The 21838-nt window shown below is 41.2% G+C and overlaps 1 protein-coding gene across 4 annotated transcripts; it reads left to right on the top strand.

The window, feature by feature from the left end:
• The first annotated feature begins 693 nt into the window (after positions 1 to 693).
• On the top strand, positions 694 to 21507 carry vit (vitrin). Of its 4 annotated transcripts, none has more exons than XM_075476594.1 (23): positions 694 to 885; positions 5370 to 5463; positions 5694 to 5759; positions 6915 to 7071; positions 7168 to 7301; positions 7385 to 7462; positions 8121 to 8315; positions 8836 to 8880; positions 9287 to 9325; positions 9422 to 9472; positions 11290 to 11352; positions 11857 to 11919; positions 13964 to 14038; positions 14300 to 14365; positions 14826 to 14888; positions 15505 to 15561; positions 15846 to 15893; positions 16394 to 16459; positions 17876 to 18023; positions 18107 to 18210; positions 18914 to 19140; positions 19226 to 19739; positions 20064 to 21507. In XM_075476594.1, exons 2-23 carry the CDS (start codon positions 5430 to 5432, stop codon positions 20240 to 20242), a joined length of 2472 nt encoding a protein of 823 aa, XP_075332709.1. In that variant the 5' UTR covers positions 694 to 885; positions 5370 to 5429; the 3' UTR covers positions 20243 to 21507. The 4 variants fall into 4 exon arrangements, with proteins under 4 accessions (XP_075332709.1, XP_075332700.1, XP_075332717.1 ...); XM_075476585.1 differs by having other exon boundaries at positions 5363 to 5463; XM_075476602.1 differs by lacking the exon at positions 14826 to 14888 and having other exon boundaries at positions 5363 to 5463.
• Positions 21508 to 21838: the final 331 nt, after the last annotated feature.

The following is a 21838-nucleotide window of genomic DNA, read 5'->3' as shown; positions in this document are numbered from 1 at the left end:
GCTGTCAGACTGGAGGCAAGAGAAATGAGTAACCCTGAAACAGCACCTGATCTTTTTTTTTTTTTTAGGTAACATCAATGGGCATTTATCTACTCCGATCGTGAAGATTTAATCTTAAAGTTCCTGGTGTTTCCTGTAAAGACCATAATCACATGCACAATGGGCTCTTTTACAGCAGCACTTAAGACATTTAAATCCAAATGGCAAGCAACCATCCATATAGCGCTCAATGGCAACACCTTGTGTGCCAAACTACATAAAACAACTGACTCAGCCTGTGAGTAACAGAGGCTGACAGGAATGTCTGTGTTAGGAGAGGTGCCAGGGGTACAGTAGCACCTCAAAGTGACAGTGGATGTGACTCTTTTTGTTCCCCAAACAAGTGTTGATTGGTTTATTTTGGTGGAGGAGTGACTGCTCCAGTGAGGGCTGACACCCTTCTCTTAGTTGTTTCATTCCTCAGTCAGAGGACTGAGCATAGTAAAGCACAAAACCAAAATCAGCTCAGTTGTTTTCTTCTCCCTTACAAAACAGAAAATGTGCAACTAGAGTGTGAGTGTTTTGCAAATAAACGCCTAGGGCATGCTAAATTCGCAAGGGAAAAGTTTCTGTTGCCTCTATCCTCTCCCTTGAGTCCTCTCCTGATGGCCTCGGGTTGCTAATCTTTTTCTGCCTGGGTGAAAAACTGGGAGCCTGAAGTGGGACGGGCAAGCAGGGGAAACTCTGGCCCCATCCCGTTCTCCACTTTTAATGAGCACTGCGATCCATCAGACGTAAAACTCCAGGTGGAACGGGAGCTCGCACACGCGCCTGCTGCTCCAACGTATTTTCAGTGAAGGAGGGGATTACTTTTTTAACGCATACGGGATTATTTTACCTACTCAGGTGAGATCACTCTCATTTCTCTTTTGGGGTAACGATTTTCAACAGAGGAATAATAAACCGCTCTACATATGACCGCGGGATTAAGTTTAGGCTTTTGCTTAGTGTGAGTAAATGGTCAACTTGTCAAATTTTGCGTAATTGCGCAAACATTCATTGCGTCTTAGCTATAAAAAAAAAGCGATTCTGCGTGGAAGTTTGATGAACATTGCTGAAGGTTTTTGCACATTTATTTGTTTTAAAATGTACGTCTCGTGTTAATTCAAATTGATCTTGAGATTTGACAGTTCGCTCGGGGGAAAAAAATCCATCTCTTTAATGTTTAACTGTGAGTTTGTTTCGTCTCTTCTGGCTGAAACACTCCCGTAAAAAATGATATATATATATATATATATATATATCGATATATAAACAAGGCATACTGTAATTATTCACAGGGTGACTCCCATGGTTGATAAAGTTAACATTTGGAATATTATCCAACCCTTTATTTTCAAATGAATCATTCCTCCAGTGCTTAAGATGTGAGGGTTTTCAGCCTCTGATTTAACTTTTGTAAATGATGTTTGATATTTCCTCGTGTATTCCTTCTGACAATTCTGCACGGCTTGAAGGACACTTATTAAGCACAGGTGGTGTCCATACATAAATATATCCAGCAGCAAGCTACAGGCTGTGGCTTGAACTGAAGTCAGTGCCAAGAAGTAAAATAATTCAGCCTGTGCTGTGCTTGATAAACAAATACTGTCTTAGCAGAAGCAACAGTGCAAAAAGCTTTAGAAATTACCCTGTAGAGACATGTTGGAATTTTTTGTGTGTGCTTGATGGTCCCTAAATCCTTAGTCTGCTTTTTGCTGAGGCACTTGGCACATCTAACATGCTTACAGCACAGTTCTGACACCTGTGAATGGTGGGATTTAACACTCCCTGGCAATGTGCCTGTGTGTGCCTGTGTGCGTGTGTATGTAAATAAAGTCTCACTTCTAACATGCTTCCCTCATGAACACAGAGAAACTAAATTCTCAGCTGGTCATGATACTGAAAAAAGCCCCAATCTCCTTTAGTTCTTACCCATGATGCATTTCTATTGGTCACCCCAGACTAGGAATGTGGCTGGTGGAGGTTTGAAATACAGTCCTTGTATTAAGTGTTAAGCTGCATGTCTCTGAAGTTCAAACTTTAGTGGCAGAAACAAACAATTGTAGGGATGACACACAGTGTTTTTCATGATTATGAATAAGCACTTTCAAGCACTTGTAAGAATCTGGTGGTCCATTTGCAGGTGTGTGTGGTCTGCCCATGTTTTGAGAATCTATTGTGAGCTGGTCTTTGAGATACTCACACATAGCCTCTGTACATCCTGTTTACATTGCAGCAACTGTATACCTTAGACTCCTGCCAGGTGTGCCATTCTTCCCACATTATCAGATTTCTTGTGCTCATTCACTAAAAATAAAAGAGAGATTTGCCTGAAGCTGAAAATGTAAATTCCAATGGCTGCAACAGCTCACACAAAAAGCTTGGCCTTGTGCAAGCTTATTTAGAAAGAAATAGAAAATGGAAATAAAAAAATACTTTAGTCATCCCCCAATGGGGGAAGTTTAAGGTTGTGCGGTGCATGTAATCCACATTAGCGTGACAGTCATTTCTCATGCTGAAATGCACTTTAATTCCTCAAACTATGTGACCTGTCTGAGCGGGTTTGCTTTCTACTAAAGTAACCGAGGCTGATGCATAAAATCTGGCCGTAGAAATCACTTTGGTTTCCTCGAACATTTTCTCCCACAGTTGTTTTCATTTTGATGGTTTGTGTCTCCACCCAGCTGAAATTAGATGTTGTAGTTGCTCAGCTAAATAAGAATATTGGTGAAATGATCTCAGAGCTAAGCTTAAGCTATGCTGCTGGAACAGCTCATTCGTGTATCGAAAGTTTAAAGTAGGTAAATTAAAGATAAATCCAACTCATCCAACAATATGTGTCCCAGTGTGTTTAGGATTTATTGTTGTGGAAAGGAAAAAGTCTGACAAACATTCTCCAAAGCTATCTGAGTGTGTGTAAGTTTATCATATCTGTTTATTCTTCATCCTTTTGTTTAGTGTGTGTGTGTGTATGTGTGCGAGATTGTGTCTCTGCGAGTTCCTGCAGGACATATTATCCACTTTGCAGGAAACTCCCTGCTGTGTTTGTCAAAGGACATAATTTGCTCTGTATGTCACTGCTCTGAGGAAGCTCACTCTGAGAACTCAAATCAAGACGTCTCCAATTATTGTCCTTCCTTTTATCATTTCATTCTCTTCTACTGTGATGTCATTCTTTCCCTCAGAGGAATAAAGTCAACAAAATGAAGTTTGATTTGTAGCATTGGAGTACTTGATGTGTCTGTGCAGTTAGGAAGCATGAAGCTCAATGTTTCCTGTAACACAGCTGATCTCTCAGGTACGGGTCAGGTTTCTGTACTCCTTTCTCCTCTACTGTAGATGTGCATATCTGTTCCAGCTTGTTCCCTGTCTCAGCCTCCTTCCCCTGCAAAGACAAATTGTAGTCTTTACTGTGCAGTAGTCATCTACCTACCTGTCAAAGCACAGCACAGTGGAAAAACCATGTCACTATTCACAAATGCAGCACTGGGGAAAATCCTGCCACTGACAAGTAGCTAAACTATTTCTTAACATTATATGACATGTTTGGGGTTTATATTCACCTTAAAGTTACAGAGATAAGAAACCAGAAACTTCCTAAATGACAAGCTAGTGGGAAATAGTTTGTCTCATTATCACCTGTAGGTTGCCTGGTAACCTGCAGGGAATACAGGAAGTCACACGATCCAAGCAGAGAAATAGTCCAGCAGACTTTTCAGTGCTCTGGGTTTTGTCTGGATGGTACATGAGGTGTTGCTCAGTGAAGTGTAGAGGGGCAACTCGGAGGGTTTGGTTGCACACAGGGAAGGCTAGCTGTATCCTTCTGTTTTCAGTCTTGATGTTAGAATTAGCTTAATATAAGCTAAGGAATTGCAGGCTCAAGGCAAGGCACATTTATTTATATAGCACAATCCAACAATTACATTATATTTAAAAGAATTGGCCAGTTTCTGGAAGCCTACCAGTATTTACTGTAGATATTCTATGTCTGGAGCCGATGGCGCTATAAAGAAACATGTGAAGAACCAATACCTTTTTGCTGCAAAATGAAAAAGTGAGGGGTCAGAGCAGCAGCAAACCTGAGTGTTGTCTTTCATGTATTTACTTCAATACATGATAATATGTGTATTAATACAATTCAATTCAAGATATATATTGCACTTTTAATATAAAGATCCAAAGCTGTGATATCATAAATATGGTAGAAAGTAAGGAAACACATAGACGTTTCTCTTTAAAATGTGGGTAAGTTATAAATAACTGTGGGCACCAGCAATTGAAGCCAATTAGTGTGAGAAAATCAATAAAGCGTAAGAGTAATTGGTACCATACTTTTTAAACCTCGACCCACAGAAGGTGTGCTGTTGGCGATTTCTTTTTACACAGGAATGCCACATGAAAAAAATCAACTTACTGCCATTTGGAGCAGTTAGACGTAACTGGGCTTTAGAGCAACTGTATGACTGTATGAAGGTAAAGACAGTCACTGCGAATACTTCCAAGTAGTAGTACTTGTCTAACATTGCTCATTCAGGGTACATATCAGTCTGAATTGCAGCTTATTAAACCCAGCTTCAAAAGACACATATGATCACAGGTTTGCACATGATAAGATTTAATCTTACTACTAATCTACTGTGCATAGTAGCAATGACAGACAGAAGTTGTCCTCCTGGGTGGTACAGCATTCGTCTTTCACGCTGCAGGGATGGCAGTGGCTCTAATTTGCCGTATGTATTCAACGCTGTGTAATAAACTTTCTCTGGCCACGTTGTAGTTCAGACTTTGCTTTTGTCATCAATGTCAGTGTTGCGATTACATAAAAATGTTACATTACAATGTCTGGAGGGAAGCCTCAGCCGCTTCTTATCATGTTAACATAGGCTTCAATTATGATTTATGTTTTTACATGTGTACAACTTCTGAATCTGAATTACAGACACTAGGAGAGATTCTCCCAGTGTCTGTAAACAGACTTTATTTTAGATACGATCCAGCTTGATGTGGCAGTTTACCTCAAACAAAGAAACTTAAACAAATTCCCTTTCCATACCCATCAAATTTTGTCTGTGTGCTATCTAATAAGTCCAGCTCCATGGATATTAGTGGCATGACTTCTATATACAGTTTTGCTTTCGAGACCAGGTGCAGAGTGGCTCCAATGCCGTCTTTATCTGATCTGACTGACTTGAAGTATGACACAACACAACTTGATATTAAAAAAGTTTTAACTGGCCACGGTGACTCGATGAACACAAGATAAATCATTTAGCTGTAGTTCCTGAACACACAGGCTTGCATGGTAATAATGAAAATCTGCTCCTTGTCCTTTCTCTGTAAGGTTGTAGGTTGTTCATTTGTTGTACAAGGACACCTGGCTGAGCAGTGAAACCAAGGCACCACCCATCATGATCCGAGTATCAGTTACTGTCATCATCCTTGGTGAGAAAAGCAGTCTGTCTGTTGGAGGTATCCTGGTATAAAGTATACCAAAACTCTGGTTTTAAATGCATGATTCTTTACAGTGTTGCATATTTCCGTCAGAATCAGTTTGCTGTACATTCACACCATCAAAGAGCACTATCACTGAGGCTTTGGGTGTATAGTATACAAGTGGATGATTATGTTACTTTGTCTGCTATTATGTGAAACTCTCTCTGCCTCACCCGCAGCGCTCCTCTTGTTGTGTGCATGCCGGGCCAAGCCTAATGGATCAAAGAACAAGAAACCAAAGCAAAGTAAGCAACCCTGTAATCTCCATCAGTCCCAGTGTAATTGTCTGCATTGCCGTTTAATTCTCTCACCCCAATTAAAACCTTGGGATTCATTTGACATTGCAGTATTTTTCCCATCTGTGTGTGTCAGCTCTGAATGTACTGCTGTAAAAAAGGTTGTCAATATATAGCAGAAGTGAGTACGACACCCTGTGTCATAATTTAAACATATCAAGATTGTATGACCACTTGAGAGTATTTTTTTCCAAGTGGACAAGTCAAGTAAAAATCCTTTAGAAAAATTATCAAAAAATATGGGTTCCTAAGCAAAAACAACTGACGTGACTCCATATATAATTCCTGATATACAAATCAGAAAACCTGCCATCACTGAAACAAAATGCACTGGTGAATTCCAATGATTCTAAATCCTTAAACATAATCATTAAATTATGTGTGAGCACTACGCTTTCTCTTCTGGACGTGCTCTGTTTTGGAGCTACGGTTTGGTTTATTTCTATATCTGCTCAATGGGTCCACTTGGAAACAAAATACCAGAGGAATTAAACATTTCTAAATGTGAGGATAAACAAATATAGAAAACGAGGAAGATCAGTGACCAACACAATAGCCCCAGTGATTAGATATAGGTGGAGAATGTGCCATTCAGAGCCACAGTGGTCATCCTGTGGTCACCCATATGATGCCATAGATCATATGGATGATCTGAAAGACTACTTAAGAGAAAAGTGAAAACAAGGAGCAAGTCAAGTATGCATCTGACTTGAAATTCAATAGTATTTTGGAGTAGAACTACTCACTAAATTAATCCAACAGCACACGCCAGTGCTTATTTCTAGCCAGGTACATTAAAGAGTCGGTGGAGATTTTTTTCTTAAGAGAAAAAGAGAATTAAAGAGAAAGGTAGAGGAACACAACTCCTCCAGTTGAATAAAAAATGAAGGGTCGCAGAACATCTTCCTAGAAATTTCAGTTCCTACTTTGGAGCTTTTGTTTTTCTTAAATAACCTCATAACCTAATAGTTTTTTTTGTTTTTTTTTATCTTTCTTAAGAGCAAATAACAATCTATTCAACTTGAATATAATGCCACCACTGAAGGTGCTAACTTTTTTTTAATCCATCTATAATTCTTCCACTACTTCTTCTTCTGTCCACAGTTGTTCCAGATATAGACTGTGATGTCAGAGCAGGAAAAATCAGTCTCCCAGAGTTCATAGTCAAATGTCCTGCACAGTGCAAGGAAACCAGGCAGCAGGTCTATGGGACAGGCGTGTTCGCCTCCATCTCCAGCATCTGCAACGCAGCCATCCACAGGTTAACAGAGGAGAGATGATTGTGCAGTAATCTCACCTGAAACATCCTAAGCAAAACTTTTTACAGTTAGATCTGATGAATATGTTGTCTCCACAGTGGTGTCATCACAAACTCAGGAGGAAAGGTGATCGTAAGGAAGATGGCCGGGCAGAACATCTACAAAGGCAGCAATTCCAATGGGGTGCGCTCGCTGTCCCTGCCCAAATGGAGGGAGTCGTTTGTTGTGTCAGGTATCGACGATGAAGTAAACCATGCTAAACACAATTCTTTGAATTCAGCTCTCACACCAAAGGCTGGCTCTGTTGTGTTTCAGTGGGGAAGCCCAAGAAAGGAGTCATTTACCCATCTACTCTGGACTACGTTCCTTCAAGACCAACCTATGTGAAAACAAGTAAGAGGAGGGTTATTTTTTATGCTCAAACCATGCATTTTGAATGTGAATCCATTTTGATTCATTACATTTAGTTTGTCATTGTCTGGACAGACAGATATTCAGGGTTTTACAGTGGCAGGTTTCTAAAAGCACTGGTTTAGGTATTTGTAACTGAAAATGATATATGCATCTTCCAAACCTGGAAAAAAATAAAATCCCACATGTTATTTCAGCAGCCTTTATATCACACTTAAAGCATTGTTTTGACTTTAATTTTGTACTTTTTTATATGAAATGTTGTTAATATGAAACCTGAGCTATACATATAGGCATGTAGTAATGGAAAGAATGTTTGAAAAGAGTATTATATAAACCAGTCATCTAAGACTTTCACTTTCCAACGGGTTTTAGCAAATTTTTTATCGACCCATCAAGATCTCTTTGAGCTACACATCACTAGTTCAGTGCCTTCTAGGGACAAAAGGTTACTGGATGAGCATCCATGCGCTTGACTCTGGCATGTTGAACTTCGCTCGGCTTGAACGAGGAGTTGGATAGCTGTAGTGTGCTTAAGAATGACAAGAATGCATTACAACACTGAGGTTACTGTAGACGCTCTTCCTCCCCATCCATCCTCTTACATGACTGACTGACTTAACCTTTCATATCCTTTCAGGTCAAAAGGAGGCCAAATCCCCTGCAGTCACCACGGCACTGCCTGCAATGCCGACACCTGAAGCCACCACCACCACTCCTGAGCCGACGACTACCACCACACAGGCCCCCACTACCACCACCACTACCACTACACCTCCACCACCGCCTCCTACTACCAAGGCCCGAGCTGCAGTCCATAAAATCCGGGATGCAGGTGAACACACACAGTTGAATCTATACAAAAAGTTATATCATCTGCAGCCAGATTGCTACCGAGTTGACATCTAGCTAACAATATCAGCAGCTTGTAATTAGAAATGCTATTTGCCAGAACAAGCTTTCTTTTATGTGAAACTGAGCAATGAAGATGAATGATTGCAGCTGGTAATCACAAGTAGTTACAACTATAATTATGAGAAATTACAGCCGGTCTGTGATGAACTTAATACAGAGCGCTGTTCGGTTGCTTGACTGACTTAACAGTGGATCAGCAGACCTCTCATCACTGATTAAATGAAAGCACGATCAGGGTGGTAATCACTGTGAGTCTGCACCGTTTTAAATAGAAATGCAGCTACAAAGAGTAGGCAGTGCCACAGTATCTTCAGGTATGTGTGCAAATGAGACGGGCACTGTGCCAGGCAACCTCCCAAGCGTTTCTCTTCCTTTCATTTTCTGTAACACTATCTATCCTCTCTCTATATTGGCACCCCATTTGTCTTTCTTCTATCTAGGCAGCAGTCATCCGTACCTTACCCACATGGCTGCCACAAGTTCAAGTAAGTGAAGCAAAACAGACTAATTTTCCTTTGCGTTTTGGGGCTATGTGAGAGCCTGCGGTGCTGTTTCTCGATGCTTGAGCATTTAGGAATATGTGTTTGCGCCAAGCATGTGGTATTTGCTTAATATCACTTGTCTGAGGATGGTGTGTATCGAGATTCCTCATGTATTTCATGTTAAAAGTATCAATGGTGCTGTTTCCAAAGCAAATTTGTCACCGTCAGTGGCACAATTTTCATGATCAAAAAGTAAAAGAAAATCTATCCAGTTGGCTCGTTTTATTTTAAAAACTTCAAACGGGAGAGTCATGATTGAGTCTGTTGGTTTATACTTACTTCAAACTTATTTAGGTTTTGCTTTTCCGATTTTTTCTGTAAATTTGCCCAAATTGTTTTATTGGTGTAGGACAGTCACAGAATGGCCAAGGAAAGAGTCCCAGCCAAGGTATGTCATTATTCTCCTTCATTCTACGGCTCTTTGAAAGTTTTTGCGAGACATACTGTAGACTAAGTGTAACTAAACAAAGGCATTTCTTCAAAGTATTCAGAGGAGGCTCCTATCCAAATAGATTCCCACAACGTGCCAGTGCAGGTAAATCAATAAACAATTTATTTTCTTAATCTGTCTTTGTCCTTTTCCTTACTTCTTTGCTTTACACTGATGTAAATGAACTCTGCATGGCACCTCTGTCCTGTATGTGCGGGGCTACTTTAACTTTCTTTGACTTTTTTCTTTTTTCACATAGGCCATGTTCGGTTCTGTCGTCTTCCAACTAAAAACAACACTTAATCATTTGATGAAAAAAAGCTTCATCCACATTCACAGAATTCATTAGAAATAATGTTTTTTTTTTTTATGAATATGATGTAATTTTACAGAGAAAATGCACATGTTGGAGTTTTACAGGTAACGTTTCATCAGTACAGCCCAAATGCATCAATTTTCCCAACTACAGGTGGATATCACCTATGTAACTGGGATAGCTTGAACCAGTAGCTCAACAGTAATGTAAAACAGACCAACAAGTAATGGATAAAGTTAATACAGTATTGCCCTACTGTCTACGTTGACTTGTGTTAGATCAGTTCTTAACTCAGTTTTAGACAATTTTTGTACGTAAGTTTATTAGCTATAGTAAGTATTCATAAAAAGATACAGGACACAGAAGATGACTTCAAACTTCAGCTGCTGCTGGTGCTTGATGAAAAATCACCAAAATACACCCTCAGGGCACCGCAAAAGTATAAATCATATTCAATAACAGGAGAAAATCTGCTTTGAGATAAAGTCAGGGAATGACTGAAATGATTTAAGATCCAAACTTTCAAGAACGATGACTCCTACAATTTTTTTTTTAGATAACTGGAAAAAGTGATGAAATGTTTTGCCCGATTTGGAATTTCCACTTTCAAGCTGTTTTACTCATTTTATTATCAGCAGCCTGATTTGGCCTGTCAGAGAAGTGTTAGCTTAAAACCATGTTGGATCTGTAAAACCATGAGAGAAGTGAGTTGCTAAGATATTATATAAATGAGAAGTAGCTGGTGGGATACATTTCATGCACAATTGCTGATCCAAGTAAAGAACATGCCATCACTTTCTACGATGTGAGATAACTGCAAGACAACAGATTGAAGCTGACTGATATAAAACTGATTTGACTTATTTTACATACTCTCAGGAGGATTAATTTACCCTGCAGCAATTGTATTCTTTATAGTGATAGTTTTATGATTCCTAATGTGCTGTAGAGTAACTACCTGCAGATATAGTGGGTTGAGGTGGTATTGTGAAATGTAAATACGCAAGTAAAGTCCAAGTAACTTAGAAAAGTACCAAAGTGCAATACATACACAGATTCATTCAGTTGCTTCACACAACTGGTTGACATCCAGGATGTACCAAAGCGGTGGATTGCATTTCCAAAGCCACACTGCTCAGATGGGCAGTAAAATTGAGAATCTCAGAATCCAAGGAATTTTTTAGGACAATATTTTCTACTTCAGTGCTACTGTAATTATAGGGCACTTGTGAAAAAAACAACCTTGCTCTTAGTAAAACTGTCTTGGATGAATAAATGTTTAAAAACAGCAATAGCAATAAGTCTTTATTGCATTTTTATTCTCAGTGGCTGCAACTGCTGGACTGCAGTCAACAAATCTGTTTCTTAAAGGAGAATCTCCAAATTCTTTATCTTGATTATTTGTTATACAGATCTGATTTATAGTATTGTTTTACAGATGCTCTTCAGTACCTAAAGGAACTGTCCTGGCTATCATCTGAAATATTACACATTTAACATTTCATAGATAACTTAAATGTGCATATTTCTTTATTTGTCAGTGTGGATAAACTATGGGATTTTGTATCATCTTGTAATATGTCTTTCTCCAAAATCTTGGTTCCAGGTATGCGCAGACCAGAGGCAGGGTCAGCCATCAGGAGGCAGCCATCCTCTCCTGTCGGCCCAGGTCAGCCTCATCATCAGCACTCTCACACACAGTAACTAACAGGTAGGCATGGTGGGGCTGACAAGGAATGTGGGTCAAGGGCAGCTTTCGGGGACAGATGTCTATTGAAATGAGAATCCAGGAGACCCCAGTGTTCACACCCATAAGCCCCTGTGATCTTCACCCTGGGGTCACCACTAATCTGCTCCATCAAGCATCTCAGCTAACATTCCTCTTGAGATAACTGCTGTTTTCTGTCATTAGGAACATCCTCTCGGTCATATTTTCATTTTACGAGATGAAAAGGGCCAAATTAAGCAGAGTTAAGGCCTGTAAACACGCCCAGCATATATCTGTTGTTTTTGATATCATGCTGTGGAGAAAATGCCTTTAACTTTGCTCAAAGCGAAACAGCTGGGCTGCATTTGTGGATGGAGGCCCAGAACTGAAGCTCTCTTCTGCCCCCCTCTTCTTCCTTCTGTTCCTCTCCTTTTCTGTCTGCCTGTTTCTCATCTCTACAAACAGCCTTCAACAGGGTTCAGCCTGCCACACCAGACCGGACTCAAACCATGAGCCAGCCCAACCCTGGTAAGTGTCTGCAGACCAGGAGCATTTAACCACACTGACGTAGACAGTTCCGATCAAACAGGAGGATAACAAGAGCCATAAAGCCTCAGTTAGAATGTTTTATAAAGCAGCACTAATGTTTACCCGCTGTGGGGAGCTACAGTTCAAGGCATGGCCAGCCCTCTATAAAGGCTGTGCGAAGATACAGGCAGATACTCAAATTTCACTGCAGAAAACTGAATATGACAATAGACTTCAAAGATCAAGGTTGATGTGATGTCTCAGATAGCTCTCACTTTTAAATAAGGCCACGATAAGACACCTGCTCTGTCAGTACAGTCATAAGATCTTATGACAGATCCCATGTGGTCTGGTTCTGTCCCGTCCCTTGAAAAATCTGTGCAGAAAGAGTTAGAGAGATGAAAGCAGCAGTAGTGGTCCAGTGGTGCTCCAACAGAGATGCATGGCACAGTCCACAGCACAGCAGGATCTGGGTCCACTGTCTTCGCTTGTCAAGAATAAAAAGCTCCTCAAAACGGGCGAGGTCACAGAGGAATGCGATTCTGTTTTTCTTCTGTGGAATGCAAAACCATGGATCCCCTCAAATTAGACAGGCCTATATCTGTTTAAATGATGGCTGGTGGTAGGATTTGATTTCTAAAACGCATGGTGAACTGATTAGAACTAGTGAATCGTTCATTCGACCGTCCTTTAGCTGCCGAGATGCTGAGAGGAGCTGAAAGTATTTCTATTGGTGGACAACAGTGTGATTTTTAAAAAATGTATTGATCCCCTTGAGCTAATTCTTCAAAATGGAAGTCAGAGTTCAGAGGTGAAGGTGAGAAGGGCCCTGGAGCCTGCAGGGATTCTGTGTCTTTTGTCAAGGACTCCCTTGCAGGGAGGATGCTTGCCAACATTGGCGTTTCAGACTCTGATTTACGAGTTGAAGGATTTTCTCCCTGTCACTTTGTCACCTGGATCCCGCAAACAGATGTTTCAGTTTATTGCTTTAAGTTATGATCCAGTTTAACCTGACATTAGGCTGTGAGACGTGTCTACCTGACAGTCAAAACGGTGCATGAAAAACCTCTGTAAAAAAGTGTTGAGATGACGTTATTTCACCATCTGCTTTGGCTTGTGGCTTTCAGCAAAATTACACATTACAAACACGTACTCAGACATATATTGGCAATGCTGTAGCTGTATTGCAAGGTGAGCTGTGCTGCGAGATGAAGCTCATTATCCCTGATCTTACTCTGACCTCCTGGCCTCAGTGATAACTCAAGTGGCTATGATTGAAAGAGTTGAACTCAATCCCTCTAAAGCACCTGTTTTAACAGAAAAAACAACACTACTGTCTGCTGTGCACTACTGGGCCTTTGACCAGCAGCAGATTAGCCTAATCTCTGTGCCCTACTATCTATACTGTCCCTGGTTCGACACCAACTTTAGAATTACACTCCCACGCTTCAGTGGTCAGCTGGATTGGCCCTTTTGAGCCCATCCTAGTAAACAAAAGGCCCAGCTCACTACCTGTCGCTGGATGGGAACCTCAGAGCTGGGGCTGTGTGTTTGTTTAAGCTACCCATCCACCACAGAGAGAGGTTAACTGAAGTGTGTTGTCACGGTTCAGTTAGCTCAGACAGAGGGGACGCACTATTGTGGTTGTGCTCAGCTGTTTCAGCTGCGAGTGTTCAATCACAACTGTCCATCATCTATGTTTTTCTTTTTCATTCTTTTTTCTATTTTCTTATGACAGTTTTGAAGTTGAAACTTTGCATTTGCTTGAGAAGCAGTCAGAAGACAATGGGAAAATGGGAAATGCATTTTCTCAGCTCTTTAGGCTTCTTTTGTCTTTCTACCCTGAAGGTCGAAAGGAAAAGGCTAAATTTCACTTAAACAACCCTCGGTCACTCAGTCTCTGACTGTATGACTGTATGTTTAGTGTCTGACTGAACACCTTGTGCATACCCCACTAATAACGTGGTCAGTTAAGTGGAGGTCACAAGTACGCCCCTCCTCTGTGCTTATCCTGAATGCAGCTTTCTAATCTTCCCCTGCACAGCTTTTCCCAGAAGGGATTGGCCGCCCCCTTCTTTTCCTCGTTCTGATTGGTTCCCTGGAGCCCGACGACCAGCAGGTACTTATCACAGCACTGTTCAATCCTGATTTGGACGTTTAAATGATAATGTTTTGATTAGTGCTCACAAAAGCTAAGGTAAGACAGGCAGCATGCTCTAAAATCATTTCCTATTCAACTGTCATTTGGAATTCACGAATGCATCGCCAAATATTGTAACTTGCCAAACAGACTCACGGGAATATCTATACAGTGGTTAAAACTTTATGACTGGAACTCTGATAGTTGCTGATGCATCCACCTTCTCTGCTGTACATTCAGATGTTAGTTATGCAGGTCCAGACACAGGATATGCATGGAGTGAGACAGACACACCTGAATATACAGGTAAGTTAGCCCACCTTCTTCTAAAACAGCCCAACAGGACAGTTTGGAGCACAATGCCCCCCCCCCCCTCCTTTACTGAACACATGACTACACCTCATGTCCATTCATGTTGCATGTGGAAACACAGCATGCTCAAGCGACTGATACAGTTTGGTATCTGTTGACCAAGGATGTGTTCAATAAACTTCAAGTGTGAGTAAATGCAATGTGTCCCAGGACACTGGGTTTATCTGCCTGACATATGAGTTCTTCTTTGAAGTGTGGACGAGGAGCACGGGGCAGGATTATGGTGCATGTCAGAGTGATATACTGTCAGGTGATAATTGTGAAAAATAGCCATTGTTTTCACTGGTCTGCAATTGGTCGGGAAGGATGTGCAACCAATCGCAACCATGAAAATGTGTGCTTTTCCCTCTGAAGTTTCGTCCACACTAATGGGTTTCATAACATCCTCCTCTAGCTCGGGATCACAGGCCTGATATCTCAGATTTTGAGCGCTGGTTTTATAACTTTGGACCGTACCGTAAGTGTTCTTGAATTTCTATTTATTGGGCACTAACAAGTCTTCAGTTTGTACTGTTTGATGTGAATGGGTTGGGACTGCATTCGTGTAAAACTTGCTTGTTGTCTCTCTGTGACACAGTAGCACACAGCTTCTGGGACATGACCACACTCCTACTCTCTGATGCGTTAACTTAATGTTCACATGAATTAGTTGGTACTGTTAGGTTTGCTGTGTCTCTATGTTTCACACACAGTCAATAATGTGGGGTCAGTTTCTATCTGGCTGGGCATGAAAACAAATCAACCAAAATGCTAAACTACTTCATTAAGTGCTTTAAAAAGCAGTCCATATATGATTTACTTTCAGTCCTGGCCTTAACACTAAAGAACACAACCCACTGCAGGACACAAAAGATCAGCAAAAGCCCTCATTTTCAGATTACAAGCCACTCCTCCATCTCTTTAGAGACACAGCTGAGCTTACAAATCTAAAGTCTGATCCCATGTATCATTAGGTCCCCCCACTTCCAATCAAATGAAGCATGGAACCAGAGAGGAGATGGGCTGCAATGCCATGGTGTGTTTGTATTTCTCATGTCACAGTTTGTCCTCATTGATAATGCCTTTGTTTTTAGACCCCCGATCCACTGACTCAGATGGCAGCCAGAGAATGGATACAACCCATACTAAAGGTGAGCAGCAGTTACCATGGCTACAATCCAAGAAGGCCTCATATCATATAGCATCTACAAAAAAACATTAATTTGCTCCGCGATTCACTAAGTTGTGAGATGCTGCTAAGCGCTTGTGCTTTCTGCTTTAGTTTTCTAATTCAGAGTAGACCCTAAAAAAGAAGATGCTGTCAGGGCTATTCATGTCAAATGAACCCTCTTGCTGTTGGTATTGTGAAAGTGGGACTTGCTGCTTTGTGGTACAAATATGTTAACACTGAGCTTGTACAATATCATCTGTGCAGTGGAGCCGGTGGATGTCCGGAAGCCAGAAGCCAATCTCTATGAATCTGGTAAGACTGCTTGTGCCGGTTCTCATTCTGTCCCCCAAAAGAGTCACTTTGCCAATAAATCCTCAGCTCTGACTGTAAGTACAATCCAAATCGAGTCTATCCAAGAAAAAGACTGGGTTTCTGCTCAGCCTGTAATTGAAGGGAGTTTGGGTGAAAGTCAAATGGCACGGTTGCTTGAGGCATAATGTTTGTCACAACATTTGGGATCACTAAAAAGTGGACAGCTGCAGTTGAGCTGAACAAACTCAAATTGATTCTGCAAAAGTAGACATTTGCTCTCTCTGTTGTAAGAGGGTTGAAGTTGTAGGTTAAGGTAAAGGAGAAGTGCATTGTCTTTAAAATGGTGGTCCTAAATAGGTTAGGATCAAGTTTTCTATCATTTTAAGAAAGCACATTATTGTGAAGATCATGAAAGGACACAATGAATCAGCTGACTTTTACTTGTCACAGTTAAATACCTTAAAGTAGATTTGAACTGAATTGTAATTATTGTTTTCCAGGTTTCAGTGTGAGAGAGCAAGACCCTGTACCCAGAGCACCTGAGATAGTGTCACAGGGAGACCCAAGTAAGTGCATTTTGGAAGAATTTGCACCATCTTTGAAACTAGTACTGCTGGATTGTATTAATTCAATAGTTCTTGCATCAGAATCTGAGGTGTACCTAAAAGCTATCCTGTAGAATATTTTTTATTTCATCAAACAATATGTATTTAAGTGCGCATACTTGAGAATTAATGCATATTTAATGGAATTCCTTCCACATGTAACAAATGCAAAGAAGTTTTTTTGAATCCTTTCGACCCTGGCGGTCCCATGTGTTACAAACTGTGCTTTACTTCTCTAGCGTAAAATTTGACAGATGACAGACGAGATGCACTCAGCCTCACCTGAAACTGTTCTGAGACCCTCTTTGAAAACCTCTTGTTTTACACCTATTTTCCTTAATACACTAAAACTTTAAGTTCTGACTTTTCCTTGAAAATTTAAAGAACCCCTTTTCCCTAAAACATCAGATTTTCCACACACGTCCTTAAATAGGAGAAAACTCAATGTAATGAATAGAAAAATACAGTATGTCTGTGAATGGTGCATCTGTAGGATTAACTGTCATTTTGAAAGGGGAATTAGTCTAGTGTTTTCAGTCACTATGATGACAATCAGCTGCAAGTTGGGAGCCTGTTGGGAGCCATTAGTCCTGAGGAGCTAAAGGTCTCTCTCATATTGGCTCATGTTAGCCCTCCATCAGAAGAGTACCGAACAACATGGTGCATACAGCAGGGCTGCTGCTCTCAAAAAAGAACCTCGCTGCCTGTTTGAGATAATGTAGACAAACATGAGGGATGTTTTTAAAATGCTTTGTGGACAGATGGCAAATAGGTCTTTTTGGTTTAAATTAGAAGGGTTATGTTTTGAGAAAGGAAAACACTGCATTTCACCATAAGAACCTTATCCCATCTGTGGGACTCGGTGGTGGTAGTGTCATGATTTTGGCTGTCTTTGAACTGAATCTCGAGACAGAGAATTATTAAAGAAAAATAAAGGTAATGTTTTTCAATGGTAAGTCAGAGTCCTGACACAGAAATGTTGTGGAATGACCTGAAGCGAACAGTTTGTGTGAAGAAATCCACCACCATGTCAGAATTGAAGCTGCTCTTTATGGAGGAAATGGTCTAAAACGACCAGAAACAGTTACCAAAAGCGAGAGAGTTGTACTAGATACTGACAGTAAGTGTTCACATACTTCTCGCCACATGCAAATACATATTATATTGGATTGTTGTCCTGTTTCACCAAATTAATTACCAAGTCTAATAGTTATTTATCATTTACATGGGTTATATCTACTTTTAGGGCTTTTAAGAAAAATAGGATTATGATCAATGTAATAATTATACAGAAACACAGACAATTCCACAGTGGTAACAAACTTTTGAGCACTGCACAGCAGTGCATGGACCTTATGATGTGTATTTTCTTTGCAGATTGTAAGGTAGACCTTGCCTTCTTGATGGATGGGAGCTGGAGTATTGGAAAACGGCGTTTTAAGATCCAGAAGGACTTCCTGGCTGAGGTGGCTCAGGTCATCAATGTGGGTGTCACTGGACCCATGATGGGCATCATCCAATATGGGTAACCTCTTTCTTTCTGTTTAGTTATTATGTGCCAGTTTGAGAGAACAAATGTCATGTGACTGTTTGTTGTTTTGCCTGAAGCGATGACCCTGTGACGGAGCTCAGTCTGAGGACCTACTCCAACTCAAGAGAGGTGAAGTCAGCCATTGATAAGATTGTGCAGAAGGGAGGCCTCTCCAATGTGGGTGAGTGACCAGCTGCCAGCTACAGCGAATGCCTAGAAACGCAAGTGTGAAAGTGAAAGGGGTGCAATAATTGCATGCTTTACAAGCCAGGCACATTTTCACATGCAAGGGTAGAATTAAATCTAAATCCGCTGCAAGACACTGTTTGCTAAATTACAGTCCTGCTTCTAGTAAGCCATGTTTTTCCACTGTGCTGACCGAAAACCTTTTGCTTTTACCAGCTCATGGGGGTGAGCTTTCAGGGAGCAACTGTTGTTTTTCTGCTTTGGTTGGTGTGTCACTGCCACATGCGTCTTTAGGACCTGCTAAATTTTGCATGCCGATACAAATAGTGTTGTTTGCCACAAATTGAGGCTCAGAAGTGCTTTTTAATCATACAGCAGTGTGAGTGGTTGGAAAAGCCGCAACAGTCCCCAACAGAGCCTCTCGAGCCATTGTTAAGACCACCAGCAAGACAATGATAGGCAAAGTGATGGGATATCGCTATGTTTTGTGATGAAATACTGCTAGAGCAGTTTATAGAGGTGTCTTTGTGTACAAAATATACAGGCTGGCCTGTTAAGTTTTTATCAGGCATAGGGTTTCTTCCTCCCTCAGCCTGTCCAAAAATGTATTTTCTCATTTCAACCACAGACTTGTACAAAAAGAGGATGTAGCATCCATCATTTAACCGTCTCCCTGTTGCCCCCTGGTGTCCTGGCAGGAAAAGCCCTCTCCTTCATCAACAAGCAGTACTTCAGTGATGCCAATGGAAACCGAGGAGCAGCTCCAAATGTTGCCGTGGTGCTTGTGGACGGCTGGCCCACGGACAAGGTGGAGGAGGCGTCTCGACTCGCACGCGAGTCTGGCATCAACATCTTCTTTGTCACCATCGAAGGCCCTGATGACAATGAGAAACAAAACCTAGTTGAGGCCAGCTTTGTTGACAAGGTGGACTATTGCCACAGAGATATGTGAGTGCTTAGTGACACAGATCAAAACAGTCTGAATCACAGCATGTCGTTTCCTCCCACAGGCTGTGTGTCGGACAAATGGCTTCTTCTCCCTTCCTGTGAACAGCTGGTTTGCTCTGAGGAAGGCCGTGCAGCCCCTAGTGAAGCGAGTGTGTGACACAGACCGCCTGGTGTGTAGCAAGACTTGCATCAATGCCAACGACATTGCGTTTGTCATCGACGGCTCCAGCAGCGTGGGAACGAGCAACTTCCGCACAGTGCTGCAATTTGTGGCCAATGTCACAAGGGAGTTTGAGATTTCCGACACGGATACGCGGGTGGGAGCTGTGCAGTACACCTATGAGCAGAGGCTGGAGTTCGCCTTTGGACAGTACAACAACAAGGCCGAGTTGCTGAATGCCATCAAACGCATCAACTACTGGAGTGGTGGAACCAGCACCGGCGCAGCCATCACCTACGCAGCAGAGCAGCTTTTCAGCAAATCCAAACCCAACAAACGCAAGATTATGATTGTTATCACAGATGGGCGCTCATATGATGACGTCAGGGCGCCCTCACTGGCTGTCCACCGCCAAGGTTAGAGATCGGTTATAACAGAAAGAAAAGATTTTTGTCAGTTTAGCTGAAGTCATGCAACGATTTTGCCCGAAAGTCAATAAAATGTTTTCAAATCTCCACTGAATAAAACTAGAAATTGCATAATAATAATGATTTTAGAACAGTTTAGCTCTTAAGAAATATTCTAACAAAGCTTTTAAGGGCTTTGGCAAAACAACAGTAGCATAATTATCTCTCTGGTCTGTGTCAGTCCACATTGAAGTGTCAGAGTGTGTGTTTGATGTGACAAACCCGTGTCAGGCATGTGTGTGTAATCTGCTGCCCCCCCCCCCTGTGATCCAGGTGTGATTGCATACTCCATCGGCATCGCTTGGGCTGCCCAAGATGAACTGGAGTACATCGCCACAGACCCTGACAAGGAGCACTCCTTCTTCGTGGACGAGTTCGACAACCTCTACAAATTTGTGCCCAAGATCATCCACAACATCTGCCAGGAGTTCAACTCTCAGCCCAGAAACTGAGGACGGCCGTGTGGAGGGGAGGTGTTGGGTCTGGGCTGTATTAACAGAACCCTGAATGTAAATTTACTCACTCTGTTGCCCAGATGGTGGCACTGGATTGGCTGCAGTGCCACATATTTGTAGAGGGAGGGGTCGGAAATTAGGGGAGGATTTTAGGTTTGGACAAAACTAATTTTAAAATCTATCAGAATTTTGTCCCAAATACACAGATGGTATTAATGGTTAAGCATATGAGTGCACACCTCTAAGCTGACAGCACATCTGTAGCGTGAGGCCAGCTGTTGTTGTCACAGAACATTATAGTCCCAATCTGTTAAACTAATGCTACCAATAAGTCAACCATTACAAGTTTAAGTTTGTTAGCAAATAATTTACAAGCGTTACAGAGGAGTTATTAATATTCAGTTGAAATGTGGGTTGCCAGGTTGTGGGATAACCCTCTAGATGGCATTGATCCTCTATTAACGTGAGACTGATTTAGTTGCTTAAGCTTTTTTTTGTTAGGACTGCTTGAACCTCTGCTCAACATCTGGGCTGAAACACATTCATTAACAAGTTTCCCATGTTTGACTGAGGATTTGATCAATTTAAATGACTTTGAGAACTTTTACCACCTGCAACACACAAGTTGTTTCTTAAAGCATTAGTAAATGATCTACGGACCTCAATTAGGCTACAGTTTCGTACCTTAGAAATAGGTGATACCGAAACAGTAATGCACATAAAGCTGCCTTACTGGGATATGGTTTCTGAAGAGAAATGCTGGTTTAAAGCATACCTTGCACTTTCTCTTACACCTTAACATACATTTTTAAACTTAATAACATGGTGCTTCGGTGCAGTTTTCAGAAAAAGAGGGTACACTGTCTCATAGCTGGTGAGTTTGGATCCTCTTTAAAGGGGGATTTGACAGTAGGGTCATTGTTGAAGTTCCTCTCTAAGACTGTGGTGCTAATATTGCTTTTGATACGATTCTTACGTGCAACCAAGGGGTGAGTGTGAAAGGCATGGAACAAGGATGTGGACTTGGTATGGAGTGACAGCAGATCAAGAAAGTGCTTTTCAGGGATAAAGCAAGTTATCTCATTACTCTGTCCTCTAAAAGTGGCTGCTTCTAACGCTGCAGGCATGACTCAGTGTTGTTGAAAGAGTATTTATGATTTTATTCCTCTTATGGCCTGTTTGTACATATACCTATTAAAAGCCTTTTTGCTTATTATGTTCAGATAATTTTTGGAGTTTTTAATAAAATAAAGAAAATGAAGATGGCATAAAACAGCCGATTTGTGCCTGGAATTTTTGGGGATCAAATGAAGGTCCTTACTTTGTACTTCAGTCACAGACACAAAACACAGACTTTTAGAGTTGGTCTGAGGAGGATGTTATTATCACAGGTTTTAAACGTGCAAAGAAATAATAGGGACAACGATGCTCACTGTCATCCTAGAGCTTTTTAAGGAATCTCCTTCAGTATCACAGTAACTCAGATGAAAGCCTGTACATCTAATTTGTGAAAATACAATAGCAACGACAGATTCTGCTTTTTTTTTGGGGGGGGGGGGTTCATAATTCGCCATAATGTGTGAAATGTGGACT

The sequence above is a fragment of the Odontesthes bonariensis genome, chromosome 2 (assembly GCF_027942865.1).
Source record: "Odontesthes bonariensis isolate fOdoBon6 chromosome 2, fOdoBon6.hap1, whole genome shotgun sequence".
NCBI lineage: Eukaryota > Metazoa > Chordata > Actinopteri > Atheriniformes > Atherinopsidae > Odontesthes > Odontesthes bonariensis.
This window is presented reverse-complemented; position numbering and strand designations above follow the sequence as displayed.